The sequence below is a fragment of the Impatiens glandulifera genome, chromosome 3, assembly GCF_907164915.1.
Source record: "Impatiens glandulifera chromosome 3, dImpGla2.1, whole genome shotgun sequence".
Lineage (NCBI taxonomy): Eukaryota > Viridiplantae > Streptophyta > Magnoliopsida > Ericales > Balsaminaceae > Impatiens > Impatiens glandulifera.
Window position 1 is genome coordinate 13740084 of NC_061864.1, and position 15743 is coordinate 13755826.

At 27.7% G+C, this 15743-nt stretch overlaps 1 protein-coding gene across 1 annotated transcript; it reads left to right on the plus strand.

Annotated features, from left to right (window-relative positions):
- The first annotated feature begins 8875 nt into the window (after window positions 1–8875).
- Window positions 8876–15460, plus strand: LOC124931241 (E3 ubiquitin-protein ligase BIG BROTHER-like). Its single transcript, XM_047471666.1, has 8 exons — window positions 8876–9033; window positions 12036–12161; window positions 12233–12440; window positions 13124–13161; window positions 13255–13311; window positions 14198–14319; window positions 14813–14921; window positions 15219–15460. Exons 2-8 carry the CDS (start codon window positions 12042–12044, stop codon window positions 15255–15257), a joined length of 693 nt encoding a protein of 230 aa, XP_047327622.1. The 5' UTR covers window positions 8876–9033; window positions 12036–12041; the 3' UTR covers window positions 15258–15460.
- Window positions 15461–15743: the final 283 nt, after the last annotated feature.

Sequence of the window (15743 nt, forward strand, 5' to 3'; positions counted from 1 at the left end):
ACGTTGATTGTTAACTTATTTGAAAGCAACTCTTTACAATATTTTTTGACACTAAAGTTGATTATAAATAGTGAGGACTTTGATATTACTCTAGATTAATGAGATCTTATTTTAAATAAATAAATAAAATAAAATATATATATATATAGAAAAATATCATTAATTTTGATTCTTTGATATAAACTTATGTGGTCACATTTTTTATTATTATATTTTTTTTCTTTTTAAATGATTAAAATTACTGTTTGACTAAATTTACTTTTTGTCATTAATAGTTTGATGAATTTGTTATGTTTAAATATCATTTTAAACAAGGTTTTTTTTTTTAAGTTAAAAAAGTATTTTTGTGGAGACAATAAATAAAGTTGCCAAAAGTTTTTATAAATTTAATTAAAATATTTTTCTATATAACTTTTGTAGTTATTTAATTTTTTTTTTCTAAATACTAATCAAAATATTAACCAAGTTAACTCATAAACTACACGAGTAATTTAAATTCATTTTCAAATGAAAAAAAAATACTCTTGATGAAAGTTATAAAAGTAAAATGTTTTCTCTTCTAAATTATTACAGTATGAAGTATATATATATTTATTAATATTATTTACTAATTTATTAACATTTTAAAATTTAATTAATATAATAATATTTAAAATAGATTTCACCACTAATTCTAAACACATTAATAAATTAATAAGATAGTCATAATATATATATATATATATATATATATATATATATATTTCTTATTTACAATTTAATAAGTTAATAAAAAAGTTTAACTTATTTAAAATTTAATAAGTTAATAAATTTTTTTTTGATGAAAGTTCTAGAAGCAAAATGTTGTTCATTCTAAATTACAAGTATATATTTTGATATTATTTACTAATTTATTAACATTTTAAAATATAATTAATATTTAAAATATTAAAATAGAACTCACCACTAATTATAAACAAAGGCTACATGTTAATAAGATAGTTGTAAAAATTATACATATATAAAATATAAAAAATATGTTCCACTATATTAAAAAATGATAAAAAAAATCGTTATCTAGACAAATCATTACATAAAAAATATTAATAAGTTTGTTTATGTTCGAGAAAAATGATTAATTCCCGACCAGCTTTTCGAAACGAAATTCAGAAAATGTAATAATATCATTATAAATACTAGTATTAATTAAGACTACTGTTATCGTTAAATTTAACAAACTAAAAGAATAACCTAAGTTTAATTACCTAATTAAATTAATCAATAATGAAATAATATCAACCTATAAATAAAATTAATTTTAACATATGGTTATAAAAGAATTATCAAAGGCTTGGGTTTGGTAGCATTAAATTTGGACAGAATTTTAATTAACATGGTTTTAATTATTTCCTTAGAAAAAATATTACTGTAAGGCATATTGGGTGGGGTCTGGGGGAGGGGTTCCCTAGAGGAGGGCGGTGACCGGTGACCTTCGCCTAGTCGATCGGCCATCATTGACTTTACATCTTTTACAACGTAGGAGAGTTGATCATCGGATAAGGGTTCTAGAAGTTGTGCTTGTCGGAGGCCATAAACAAAAGGTAAATTTGCCCCTATTATACCTTTCTCTCTTTATAAGTTTAACCTCTAATTTAAATAAAATAATTTGAACAAAAGTTTAAGTTTTGAGTGTATAAAATTGTGTCGTTTTTGGGTAAATTAAATTCGATTGCATAATCGATTATATTCAATCAAGACTCTCCTTCCCCTAAATCCACCTACATCCAATCCTATTGTATGTATAAGATATTTGGCTCCCTTACTACAATTCACTAATTTAACTTATCATTTAATACAAATATATTACCAATATTTCATTTCTGATTATGGTATATTTTTTAAAAGAGGTTAATATTATAATTCTTATCACTATGGACCTATTTAAATCAAAATATCGAAACTCAATATATTTGATGTTTTAGAAAAAACAGTTTCCCCTTGAAACATGCATGTTGGATTATACTTGTTAAACTAATTAAGTTGAGTACAATAAAACAAACTAACTAACTCAAATAAATGTTTAAGATAAAAAAAATAATAGAAATGTGACCGATCCAGCTCAGCTTTTTAGTCAATCTTCTCAGTTTATAAGGCGTTTCAGGTGTAGATTCAATCAGCTTTACGTCAAACCTGAGAGCTTCGTAAAAAAAATATGTCCAAAATATTTTCTATTGGTTACTTTGTATACTCTAATTTTATGCTTGTATTAGAAGACTAAGTAAAACGACAGATTATATAAATTTATTCTAAAATACAAACAAGATCCAAAAATAATAAACAATAAATTCAAAAGGTGAAAAAATCCAGGAAAAAAAGAGAAGGTTAATTGAAAAAAGAAGGGAAGAAATCCGCCAGTTTTTTTAATGATATACTTAATTATCAATACTCTTGATTGTTTAAAAAAAACAAAAAAAAAATTACTTTCCAGTTTTAGAAACTAATATAATTTGAAGTTTGAACCTGTATCCGTGTATTTGCACGAGCACGAATAATAATATAAAAAATAGTGAAAAAAATATTACGGTAAAAATGTGATAGCATTTTTTATTTTATTTTTAACCGTTTTAAGTTTATGGGCGGGCCAACCAACAATCAGACTTAAGACTCTCACATTGCAGAACGATCTCTAAAACAATTGATACAGTTTGATTCCTCAACTCAATTAGTTTGACCTATAGAGTCCACTTCTTCCCCATACTACGAATGAAAGGAAAAAAAATGTAAAGACTACAACTAAAGTAGCTCAAACGAGACTTATTATATCCATATGAATTATGTCGACTATCTCTATAAATATGACAAATCTTTTTCATTATTGTTCACTAATAATAGTGAAATATATAGCGTAGAGTCAAAAGAGAATCATGACTAATTAAAAACTATTGATGAACCACCGTGTACATCAAATTTAGTGTTAATTTTAAACATAAAGTGTTATTAGCCTAGTTGGTTAAAATGTTGTATTTATTTTGTTAGGTGGCAAATTCGAACTATACATATAACATTTTTAATCTTATTTTTAACTGTTTTAAGTTTATGGACAAGGCAATCCACAATCCGACCCAAGTATTCATTTACTCTCACATATATATTCAAATTAACCACAACTCTCGACTCGGCAATCCGGACACTTTAAAAATTAAGCATCATTATAATTATATATATATATATACATATAAAGATTTAAATTTGAACCTATTGAATGAATTTCGGATATATGCTAGATATTTTAAATATGCGCGTAAGCTTGCTTTTTTGGATTGGCAAAATCTTAGTGTTTTACCTTCTATGTCTTTTTATGTGATTAATTATCTAATATATACAAATGATGGTAATTAAAATAAGTTGATCATTTGAATTTAATAAAAAAAATATTAATTTAGGAGGATGATATAAAATTTTATCAATAAATTCTTTCACACAAATTATTTAATAATAAAACAGATTAATTAATAATTTATCTCGCATAAATAAAATATCTGATTTGCATAAAATTTATGTGGTTTATTGACAATTATAAATTATTTTTGTTAACCCATAATATGGTCATGTGACTTGTATTTAAGATATAAAAATCATTTCTCACTTTAAAAACGTTTTAAGTTTTAAAGTTGGATTGTATGTCATTATTGTGGATATTGTGATTTCATAAATATTAAAAAAAAATAAAAATTATAACTTACTCACTTAGGTTTCGTTCGAATTTGAGTTTTTCAAATAACCCAACAAAATTAGTTTAGTTGTCACATTACTCTCTCATATCAATCAATTCATTAACTAAAATATTAACATATTCTTTATTTTAAATTATTATTTTATTTATATATATATATGAATATCCTTTAAATCTTTTAACCCAAAAAAAACATCATCTTCTAAATAATAAAAAATAAAAATAAAAAAAATCCATCAACTCAGAATTCTTCAAAAAGCTTAGAATTTTATGTTTGATTGGTTAAGTTGTTTATTTCATATTAAGTTCAACTACTACTTTCATTAATAAATATTATTATAAAATGTTTAAATCTGATTGGTTTTAGAAAACAAAAATGCATAAAATTGGAACAAGATAGTTAATTTTAAATACCCAATAAATTTATAACACTAAAACTAATGGTTAATTCATTAATAATAATGGTTGACCGTTGACCCGTTAATATAGTAATTAACCATTAAGAATACCATTAACACATAAAAATATATTATTTTAATTGTGTGTTGAATACAAAATATGTTTAAAAAATAATTAAATTTAATAACTAAAATGTAAAATTAATATTAATATTTAAAAAAAAAATTAAGAAAGTTAGATCGTCTAACATTTGATGTCTAATTAGGTACTATTCTTGTAACTAATACTATTGTATTTTATTTTATGAACATTTTAGCGACACATTTATAATAAAGCTAATAGATATGATTTTATTCGTTATGTTTAAATAATTTCATTTTTTTTATGACATGCAAATCTGAAACAAAACATTTAAAAAGAATTTAGACTTTATTGAAACAAATTAATTAGTAGAAATATTCTAATTGTGTACGAATCCAATAATAATAATAATAATAATAATAATAATAATAATAATAATAATAATAATAATAATAATATATAATAATTATAAAACTATGCACGTTCATGATGTAATAACTAAACCCGAAATTATACCTTAACTGGGGAATAACAACCAGTGCATAACCTAGGGATCTAGCCAAATTCCCTTTATTAAATAATAGTACTATATATTAATATATTATCTATATAAATAACTAAATATAATTTTATCTTCACATTTCATAATGATAATTATAGACTTTGTTATAATTCAGATTATAAATTTTGCCTTGTTATATATTGAATGCTAGTCTTTTTTTTTAATCATTTGACTAACTATACGATAAAATGGATCAATAATACGTGCTAGGTCTTGTTAGAAAAATTAAAACTAACCTCTATAATCTAAGAATATTAATGCAGTATTTTTTCATCAAATTATAACTAGCTAGGAAAGTGAATATTTTAATTAGTATTAATGAAAATGAAATTTTGAATTGAATAAAAGAAATTGAAACTAAAATATATGGTGAAATAAAGAAGTATTTTGATAGCAAATATTAAGGCTGAAGGAAGGGTGAAAATAGAAGTCAAAATTTGAAAGAAAAATTAAGGGAAGACGTGCATGCAATTGTTACTGAAATATGGGAACCTGCCGTTGCCGGACCGCCGGTGAACATTTATACATAATTATTATTATTATTATAAGAAATAATAATAATAATAATTATTATTAATAATAATATAGCATAGGATCTCTCCCACATTATCTGGCATTGAATTCCGTACTATCTCGGATCACTCTTTTACCAAATTCCTTCAAACAATTAGTCCTATTTTTTATTTAATTAATTAACATAAACCAGTTCTCATCCAATTAATGACTTTTTAAAATAATTTATGAATTATTTAAAAAATCTTGATGGGCATCAGTTAAATATTTTGATAAAATGAATTAATATATAATCATAAATTTTAAATAAAAAATGTTTTAATTAATAAATTAAATAATGTATTTGATAAAAAAAAAAAAAAAGAAAGTAAAACTATGTTTGATTAAATTAAGACTATTTCAAATTCCAACCAAATAAGGGCTTAACATTGAAATGAGTCTCCACTACTTTGAGTTAAACCCATAAATTATAATTATGATTTTTAATTATATTTAAACTTTTTTTTTTTAGTGATACTAGTCTCTAAAAAAAAATAACATTTAAATTAAACAGTGAATTATCATCTCTAATTAATTTCGGTCATGTTAGTAGTCCAATGCATAAAAGAGAAGGAAACATAAAAGTCGCATTAAATCTGAAATGGTCAAATTAATAAAAGAAGTCCGATTAGTCAAACAACCTTTATATTAATTAAAATTCATTTCCATGTTTTCAATTTTAACATATGGAATGACAAATACCTTAAGTAAGTGTCATAAAAGAAATTATCATCAACCCATTACATATTTTTATTAAACTAAACTGTTTAATTTTAAAAGAAAGAATCATAACGCGATAAAGTTTGCACAATGATAAATGTTCAAATAGGACCAATAAGAGAATAGATAAAACAAACATCAGAAAAATTTAAAAAAATAAAAGGTAACAAATAAATTTTATGTAATTCGAGACACTTCTTTAATAACATGAAAACAATTGTATATAATTAAACATTAACAGTAAAAAGTGAAAATGTAAACATATATATTAGGATTGGTGTTAATTCGAATTGAGTAAATTATATTAATAAATGAAGTCATGTAAGAGTATTTAAACGGCCATCCTATAAATCCATCACTCCTTCTTTGACTTTTTATTTTTATTTTTATTTTTATACAAATCCTATCCTATTTCTATGACCAGCTTCTACTTTAGCCTTCATTGAACCCTACCCTAGTTTCTCATGGCTTATTTCGTTTTAATTCAAATAATAAATTTAAGTTGCATCATGGATCAATTAATTAATTGCTGCCCATCATTATTCAAACTAGCATTTAGCCCGTCAATTTGTACGAGTAATAATATAAAAAATTGTGAAAAAAATTACGGATAACATTTTTATTTTATTTTTAACCGTTTTAAGTTTATAAGTGGGTCAATCCACAATCCGACCCAAGTATCCATTTACTCAACATCATTATATATTAGTTAGTTAAAAAGTTGAACTTATATTAATATTAAAACGTCTCGCGTTTATCAAATTTGGTGTTGAATTTAAAATATAAAGTCTTAGTAGCCTAGTTGGTTAAAGAGTTGTACTTGTTTTGTTAGGTTGTAAGTTCGAAACATACCTCTAGCATTTTTAATTTTATTTTTAACCGTTTTAAATTTAAAGGCGGGTCAACCCACAATCCGACCCAAATATTCAAATTAACCACAGCTCTCGACCCGACAATCCAGACACTTTAAAAATTAAACATCATTATATATATAGATTAGTTAGTTAAAAAGTTGAATTTATATTAATATTAAAACGTCCCGCGTTTATTAAATTTGGTGTTGAATTTAAAATATAAAGTCTTTGTAGTCTAGTTGGTTAAAAAGTTGTACTTGTTTTGTTAGGTTGCAAGTTTGAAACATACCTCTAGCATTTTTAATTTTATTTTTAACCGTTTTAAATTTAAAAATGGGTCAACCCACAATCCGACCCAAGTATCCAAATTAACCACAACTCTCGACCCGACAATCTGGACATTTTAAAAATTAAGTATCATTTTATATATATATATATATTTCAAAGTATTAAAATTAGTCAATAATGTTACGAATAAATTTTTTGCCACTCGAGAAATGGGGCAATAGAACTTGGGTTTTGAAGTCATTACTTAATTTTAAATAAATCTATTTTTTTTTTTTTAAACTTAGTGAATGAAAATGTAAAAATAATAAATAAATCAATCAAATGACTAAAAGTTGGGCTAAACATTTTGGACTTTTATGTGGACTCTATAGGCCTCCTATTTTAATTTGTTTCCTCTATGGGCTGCTTTAGAATCAAGCAATTAGTTTGGGCTTGGTAAATTCGGGCCCAGACTTTGTTGCCATAAGCATATTTTATAAATAAAATTTTTAATTTGCAAAATTCCTTCCCTTTTAACATTAACAAAACATTTAAATATTTTTCATAGATAACCAGATAGGTTCTTGAGACAGATCATAGAAGCAGCAGTCACTCCAATTAGGATTGGCAATTTAGATAAATTTTAGGTTGACGGGTTGGGGTTGACAGGTTAACGAGTTCAACGATTCTAACTTAAATTTGTTTAATAATTCGGGTCAAAAATCTATAATCTAAACCTGACCTGTTTATTTGTGTTTGACCCGATTTACCTAACTCAACTTGAACCAAACTCGATATAATTAATTCATATCTCTCTACTTCAAATTAAAATGACATGAGTATAACATAAAAATAAAGTTAAATCACAAATTCACTTATATAAAATTTTACAAAAGAAAATGAGTGAGTGACTAAGAAAAAATAACACAAAACTCAAAAAAAAAAATTGTAAACGGGTTATCGGGTCTACTTTGGGTCATGTCAGATTGACTCGATTTTGACATGTTTATTAATCAGGTTAAACAGGGAGGTAGAGGAGTGATAGAGAGAGGGAATTTGGTGAGGGAATGATTTGGCATCACTTTCATTGGTTGGAAAATGTAAAAGTGAGAGGAAAGAGAGAAAAAAGAGAAATTATTTGATTTTTTCAGCGAATAAGATTATGCCAAATTATTCCGTCACCAAATTCCCTCACCTAAACATTTCTCTTAAACAGGTCGACCTAATTTTGACAAAAAAAAAAAAATACATAACCCTAACCTAATTTTTTCGTATTCGGTCCGGATCGTGTCTAAAATTGCCGGCCCTAGGTCCAAGAACTAATTTGTTTTCATTTCTCTTTTTCCAAACATGTTCTGAAACTATTTCCTGTTTTTGAACTGGATATTTTTGGTCCATGTTGGCAATTATTTGCATTTCAAATGACACTAAATTTGTTCAAGTGCTAATCCTTTATTCTTGATCTCTTATCTTTTTAATCGTTTGTCACATCAAACATCAGAAACGCATAGAGAACAAAAATTTAATGATAATCCACACGTAAAAAATAAAAATAAAATTGATCTTTTCTATTATATTTCAGAACCAACTTAACAATATACTTGAAACTTCTTTTATTCTCAAAGACAATTATTTGAAAAAAAAGTAGTAAATATGAATAGAATTCTTTGATGTAGCAGTCGATTGTCCCACCTCCCATAATAGCAAATTTATGCGCCAATTTATTACAGTTTGTCGTTTTCACTTTTTCTTCTTCTTCTTCTCTCTATCTTTTATTTTGCTCTCAAATCTCACTACTCCACTGCGGTACCAGTGAAAGAGACGCCGGCCGACTGCGCCTACGCCGGCAAGAATCTAACCGAAGCCTTCTCCTTCGCCGATCAACGGTACTATACTCCACCATTGCTTATATATTCTTATGTATCTCTCACGAATTCGCGTTATCAAAACATATAGTTTCTCTCACAGTTTTTGCTCAATTCTTGCTTGTGCATATCTTCGTTCTGTATTGCTCAAATCTTGCTGTACTTTGCGAGATGAAATATTCTCTATTTATCTCCAACTCATTGACTTTCCTGTTTATTCTCAAGGGATCAACATCAATTTCACATAAATAGGCAATTTTAACTCGTTTTGTTCCAAACAGCTCTTGAATCTCTTAGGTTCTTCTTTAATGTTACTTTCCGAATGCTGAATTCTCAGATCATTTTATATAATAAGGTAATCGATGAGAGTTCATCAGTGCATGAGTCTCGGATCCTGCATAAATTGGCTTACCAAGCCTATAGATAGATAAGTTCTCCTACAAGGCATCATTTCTACTGTGAAAGATCATCAAATATAGGCCTGTCACTATAAATAATGAGTCAGAGTTGGTTTATACCAAAGTATTGCAGATTAAGAGCATATTTTTGTGATTGAGATAGGTTAAACCTGCAGAATCGTGAGCGATCTCAATATCAAGGATATATTTTGATATTGTGTAGTTTTTCGTCACAATGTATTGGCTCAACTGTCTCTTCACATCATTAGTATTTTAATGTCATTACCTGTTAGAAGAATATCATTCACATCAATTGTATGTACAAAGATGCCTATTATACTCTTCTTGAAGTGTTCAGAACATGATCTTTGAAAACCTAGAATAAGAACTATTTGATTGGAAGTTTCAAACCTCGTATTAGGAATTTCTTATACCATATATTGGCCTACTTTAGTTTGCATACATACTCTCTATAGGCTACATATCCCGGAAGTTACTTCACATATGCTTCTTCATATAATCCACTTTACATAGAGACATTTTCTTTTTCTTTTTCAATTGAGATATGTCAACCCTGATTAGTAGCAATGAAGAGAATGGAGTTCATAAAACTAATCACATGATACTAGCCCTGTACGTAAGAACTGTTGATATGACTCAATTGCTTAAGAGACCAGCATGAAAAACTGCTCTAGACCGTACAGTTTTTGGAATGTGCATATGAAACATAATACCGCGGCTTATAAAGAATAGTCTCAAACATACCTTCAATGTAGGCATGAAGTTTGATAAATAGTGCCAAAAGAAACACATAATTATATAGAGAAAACACAAATATTTCCTTTAACTTTGTAACATTTTTTTTTATAAACCCATTTTGATATATAGCCTTCAACTTTAAAAATTAAACAAATCACCACTTATTTAGTGGCAACATGTAGCTTTAAATTTTATCCACGAGCCCACACACATATGATTATCCTCTCACCTTATTTTATTTATCAATTATGCTAAGGAGATAGATCAACAAAAATCTATTGTTTAATATGTTGACAGGATGCTATGCATGTGGTGATTAGTGGAAATTTTTTGTTTATAGGTTGCCTGAGTTGGTTTGCTTTATTTTTCAAGTTGAATTTATGTATCAAGATAGTTGAACATCAAGGACATATATGGAAATGAAAACTTATGTTCTCAATCATTAACCTTAGATTGATAGTGTTCGATCGTATTATCTGTACATAAGCATTTAATGTCAACAGACATTGACTATGAATTTTTTTGAGAAATTGAGAAACTATGTTAGGACCCCAGCCTTGTCTTTTAACAAATGTATCCCTGTCATATGGAAATAATCATATGTATAATAAAATATCAATATTTAAGAACAAATGTAATTAGACAAGGACCTTAAACATCCAATTAAACTAACTTAAGGGAAGCACTAGTCCTATTCATAACTCAAAAGGACTATACACAATGATGTTTCCCGAATTGACATGATCAGCACTCTAAAGAAGTGACAGAAGATTGAAAAAAAGAAACTTTCTTGAGTAAGCTTAAAGAAGGATGACCTAAACGACAATAACAAATAAGGGTGCAAATTAATGCAAGATAATGATATATACATATATATTTTTTTTTGAATAAAGAAGAGCTAGCATGACAAATGATATATATATAATTATTATTTTTGAACAGTTGAAGTTTGCTTATATAGACATGCCGCCAAATTAGATACAAATGAAAATCCAAAATAATGAAAGAGGATTAAAAAGAGAAACAAGGGGGAGAGGAATAAATGACCTAAAATATTAGGTCAGATGGAAGCACATAAAACACCAAGTAAGAAATGAAAGGACGTTACGATTAATCTAGGCCTTACGTGCACTCCAAGAACCACCGCTTACATATTCAATACTAATAGTGTTAAATAACTAATATAAAGTTTTGAATTAATAGTGATATAGGTACAAACAGTATTAAACATTCTAACTAATATAAACATTTGTTATTTATGGTCGACCACTTTATTGAAGTATAGAATATTTCTCATACACGCCAAATACTCATAGAAATGGTTTTAACGTTCTCACACATCTCTTTAAATTGGTCCCATGTTTGTTTGGCACTGTCTCTTAATAAAGTATATGTAAATACAAATTGATTCATACTATATCACGAATCTATCCAGTCTAATTGGAATTTAGACCAAATAAGGTAATTTTCTTCGTACACTTTGGAACATGTAGCTAGAACATTATGAGCGAAGGAAGTGATAGCTAGTTTAAATATTAGGAATTCTAATTGTTTATCACTGTCCATATCTCGATAAGAGAAATGGAAGATCTCTTTTTGAATGTCACCATCTATGTGGAACACTATGAAGGCGAACATGTGAACCTCAGAAGGATCCTGAAAATACTTGGTACTTATTCAGTGTGTTTTTGTTCAAACATAGTGGATGGATGCTAGAGTTTAAGGCTTATACACATTATTCTCTGTCCTCTTATGACGTGATTCATTATGACCATTCATATATGGGATGAATTATTGCTTTTTTTACATAGAACTAAGTGCAACATCTTTTCTCATAAGAGTGACTCTTTTGGATAATTCACTCAGACATTCATGATGAGGAATGGGGATCATCATATAGATGCTATAACCGCAGCTGAAATTTTGGAGAATATGAAGGATTTTTGCTCTGAACATGGCGATCTTAATTGTGAAGAGCTCCTTCTACACCAGGTACTCAAGATCTTGGCTTTTCTTTTCTATTATTTGGAGAAGATTTGTTACAAGTCTTTTAAGTACTGCAGGAAAGTCTTTATCAATCAATTAAAGGAAATGAAAGGAACATTGGTAGGAGATCCAATCCTGTCCAGAATATTCAGCACAACGACTCTTCAAGGCAAGGAAGCATAGATTCCCAATTAGTTCTGGATGAAGCTTTAGCTAGAACCTTACAGGAGATGGAGGATGGCATTGATGATTTGAGCTTATCCCAAACCCCTAGTACTTCTACAGGTATAAATTGATCATGTTTCATATGTTTACTTCTAGTACCTTAATTCAGTTAGTTTATTTTATTTTTGAAGGATACAACAGTCTCTTTAACTAGTTCAAAGGATTGTTCTTTACATAGTCAAGTTTGACGATAATTGTATTAGGTAGTCATTGATTGAAAACTTTATGCCCTTTATATATTGATCTTGTACTTTCTGTTTTTTATGTCCCCGTACCCATTTGGAAACACTTTTTATTTCTGTTGTTGATTCTTGATCCAGATCCAGAAACGTCTGGAAACTAAACTAAGTAATAGACAAATTCAGAAACTGGATCCGGACTCCATATAAAAAAGCATATTTAAAAAGCATTTCCAAATGGGGCATATTAGGAGAGCCTTTTGTGATATTCATGTCTAAGCACATACTTTCATTAGTATATATATGCTCCATTCTCTTTAGATTGCAATAGTTGCAAGAGTGGAATTTTCATGAACAATGATTCATTAAAAGGCTGTGCTTTATTCAATATTGTTCTTGTATGAGATATAAAACTCATGAAACCTAATGAATTATCATTCTGTGCGTGGTAAAATATTTTGGTTAAAATGTACCAATAATTTAAAGTTCTGATCCTGAAATAGCATTAGCATTCAACAAGGTGTTTCCTGTAGTGGAACTGTCTACATTTTCGCACATGTGCAGGACATAGAGATGTTAGTGCCAGAGCAGCTCCTTCCATGGTAAATCTGAATTTTGAACTCTTTATTACCTTCATTAAATTGGAGAGTATTTTTCTTTTTCCAATTACTGTATTACTTTTATTTGGAGAATAGGCTGTGAATCAGGGCATTCCAGAGGATGATATTGATCCTGATAATATGACTTATGAAGTAAGTTTGTCAGAGCATCTTCATGTTGCATTTCTATTTCAATTGCAATGAAACTTGTCTTGTTTATTTAAATCTGATGATTAATCTTCCATCCTATACTTCGTATTTCGGCTGTTGTAATTTATACACTTAATCATAAAATGGGCTCAAGTGAAATGTCTTTATCTAATATATCTGCCTTAGATTATATGGTTGTAGCCTTGTAGGTGATAGTGGTCAAAGTTTCTGAAGTAACTTCATAGGCTCATAAACTGACATATATTTTATGTGAATATGTTTTTTTTTCTTTCTAAATTGTCCCATCCAATTGCTTTTATTTGTATAAAGTTGAAAATCAAGATTTTAATTACATCATTTTGGATTTTACGAATAACGAGTCTATTTGAAAACTGATATTTTTTCACAATCTCAGTGGGAAATTGCCAAGATTTTATTTATCATTATCTAGATTGTAGTGTAATTTTATTCTTCATTTCATATACAGATTATTTTATGGATATTAGTACGAATTTTTACTTTATTTGGTATAGAGATTTTTTTTTGGATCTTCATCCAAATCATCTTAGAAATCATTTCAAATTTTGGCAAATATTAAAAATGTAGATTTTATTTTATTTTTATGTAGATCATGATCCAGATGAAAGAAAATACATACAAAAATAGCCCACTATCTTATATTATTGACAAGGAAAATGCTTTGTTCACTGCAACTTGAAAATTTCATTTCATGACCTTTGAAAATGAGATTTTTTTTTTGTTGGGAAATCGACTTGCATCATTTTATAAATAAATCCCAAAGAGAGAGAAATTATGGTAGTTAGCAAAACAGACTTTGATTATATGATAGCGAAAATGTGATGTTATTTTCTGAATGCCTTTATTTCAGCAACTACAATTTCTTGGGGAAGCTGTTGGTGCTCAGAGTAGAGGGCTGCCGGAACATCTCATCTCCAGATTACCTAAATTCAAGTACAGCACAGGAATCTTCAAGAAACAGAAAAAAGAAGAGTAAGATCCATGAAATTTAACTTTCATCATCCTTTGAAAATGCCATGTTATTTATTTTTTATATTTTTAGACCAGTTTTTTTCGTCTGAAGTAGGCTAGCACAGCATCCCACTTCAATCAAGGTGCCCACAGAAAGCACATTTATTGAAGTGGGAGTCATGGCGATAAGATGTTTTGTTAGCCTCTTCCATGAATAAATAAACCTTGGTCTCAAAAAAAAATTCACCATCTTATTATTTTCTTGCATACATTTGTTTTAGAAGAAATAAGCATGATAACATGTATTTTTTGTTTATCATTGCGATTTTACTAAAGATCATTCATGTTGATTGATCAAAGTGTTTTTTTTACGCCCTTTTTTAGGTGTTATAACATTTGTATCTTTAAAGTCACAATCATAGAAAAGGACAATTAAGATCTTTACCCCCAATAACTTTTATGAATCAATAATACAAAAAAATGTTGATTATTTGTTTAAAATATTCGCATATAGTTGTGTGATTTGCTTCACAACCTACAAACGTGGAGATAAGTTGATTGCCTTGCCTTGTGCACATCAATATCATTCAGATTGCATCTCACTGTGGTTGAGACAAAAGAAGGTAATTATATTACTGTTTCCTCTTTACTTACACAAATTGTTACATTTTGATTAATTGTCTAAACCCTGGTTATTACCTTCCTTTTACCATACCTAAAAACAAATTTTACTGTTGGGTTGCAATAGTAAGCAAATGAAAACAGTTTAACGACTTTATAAACCAATTATTTAGATCCATGCAAATGTTTGGTGGGTTTTGGTTTTTGCGTTATTGGACAAGATCTTGAAGCCGAACCCAACTGACTATTAACCACACTTTACTCGACTAACTTACGGATGAAATGTTTGGTTATTGCAGAACTGTCCCATGTGCCTAAAAGAGGTATCTGAGCAGTGATCGAAATAGCTAATATATGTTCTTTTGTCATTCCATGAACACTATGTCTACACTAATATACATATGCTATCTGTAAGTGTGTTATGATTTTTTATATCTCAGCATGTTTTCATTTTGTGCTGATAGTTTGTAATATTCTGTGTGATTAGTAATACTTAGTCCTTGTTTGTTTTGGAAATTAATAGTACAATAATACTAGTTACCTAGTCACTTTCTGAGATTATATATTATTTGGGTTAAATATATATATATATATAATTTATAAATATATATATATATATTATATTATAATGGATTGAATAAAGTTTTAACAAAATTATCGTTGACAACTTGAAACCAGTTCTCCTCATCGCGTGGGAGCGACCTGAAAAGAAATAAATATAAGAATTTTCGAAGAAAAAAATTATGATACAATCGTCTCAAAAGATTCAAGTGTATAAAATTCTTACATTGTTTTTTATTTACATATTGTTTTGTTTTTTCTTT